Source organism: Apium graveolens, chromosome 11 (assembly GCF_009905375.1).
Source record: "Apium graveolens cultivar Ventura chromosome 11, ASM990537v1, whole genome shotgun sequence".
NCBI lineage: Eukaryota > Viridiplantae > Streptophyta > Magnoliopsida > Apiales > Apiaceae > Apium > Apium graveolens.
The window spans coordinates 174409967-174411297 of record NC_133657.1 but is presented as its reverse complement, the minus strand read 5'-3'; the positions used below and the strand labels follow the sequence as shown (position 1 = coordinate 174411297).

General features: G+C 41.6%; 1 protein-coding gene across 1 annotated transcript; it reads right to left on the bottom strand.

Annotated features, from left to right (window-relative positions):
* Nucleotides 1-399: 399 nt before the first annotated feature.
* LOC141696152 (uncharacterized) lies at nt 400-771 on the bottom strand. The gene has a single exon (XM_074500335.1). The coding sequence runs from the start codon at nt 769-771 to the stop codon at nt 400-402; it is 372 nt and encodes a 123-aa protein (XP_074356436.1).
* Nucleotides 772-1331: the final 560 nt, after the last annotated feature.

Sequence of the window (1331 nt, the reverse complement as noted above, 5' to 3'; positions counted from 1 at the left end):
GTGAATTTGGTGCAAAGAGTGTATGTAGAGCAAGGGATTGTGTGTATATAAAGATGGGTGGGTATATAAGAAAGGTATATGTAGTAGAGATATGCAGGGAGGCTGTTGTAAAATATTAGGTAGAGCTAGGGTAAAAAATTCGGGTAAATATGTATAACAATTATTTTGTTTTTTTTTTGGTTTTCTGTTTTTTTTTAACAGCGGGCAGGCGTGGGCACGCAGGAAAGGGGCACGGGAGCGCCGAGCTTCTGTCAAACAGGCGCGGGCGCGCTGAAGAAGAGCGTGGGCGTGCTAAGCTACTGCCAGTTGTTTTTATAGCTACAATACTACAGAATCACGTGGGTTGCCTTCCACGAAGCGCATGTTTTATGTCCTTAGCTTGACGTGAAGCTTCTAAAATTAAGTCGTAGCAAGAACGGCGATCACCGCATCACGGTTCACCGTATCACCAAAGTAATGCTTCAACCTCTGACCATTAACCTTAAATGCTTGGTTCAGAAGCTTATCAAAAATTTCCACTGCACCATGCGGAAACATAATTTTGACTACGAATGGCCCTGACCACCTTGACTTAAGCTTTCCTGGAAAAAGTCTGAGTCGAGAATTGAAAAGTAGGACTTGTTGACCAGACACAAAGGACTTGTGTGCCAACCTCCTCTCATGCCATCTCTTAACCTTCTCCTTGTATAACTTGTTGTTCTTGTAAGCTTGTAGACGAAACTCATCGAGCTCATTAATTTGGAGCATTTTCCTTTCTCCAGCAGCCGACATGTTAAGATTCAGTTTCTTCAAAGCCTAGTACGCCTTATATTCTAACTCAGCAGGCAGATGACACGCCTTACCATACACCAACTGGAAATGAGACATCCCTAAATGTGTCTTGTATGATTGTTATGTAGGCCCAAACAGCTTCATCTAGCTTCAATGACCAATCCTTCCATGACAAACTCACCACCTTCTCCAAGATTCGCTTGATTTCTAGATTAGACACTTCAGCTTGCCCATTAGTCTGAGGATGATAGGTTGTGGCCACACGATGATTCACACTGATACCTTTCCATTAATGCAGTAAACTTGTGATTGCATAAATGCGTTCCCTTGTCACTAATTATTACTCGTGGAGTACCGAAACGTGTGAATATGTTCTTATGAAGAAAATTTATTACCACTTTAGCATCGTTGGTTGGAAAAGCCTTAACCTCAACCCATTTAGACACATAATCTACTGCCAGGAGAATATATTGATTATTACACGATGATATAAATGGTCTCATGAAGTATATTCCCCACACATCGAAAGTCTCAACTTCAAGAAGCACGTTAAGAGGCAT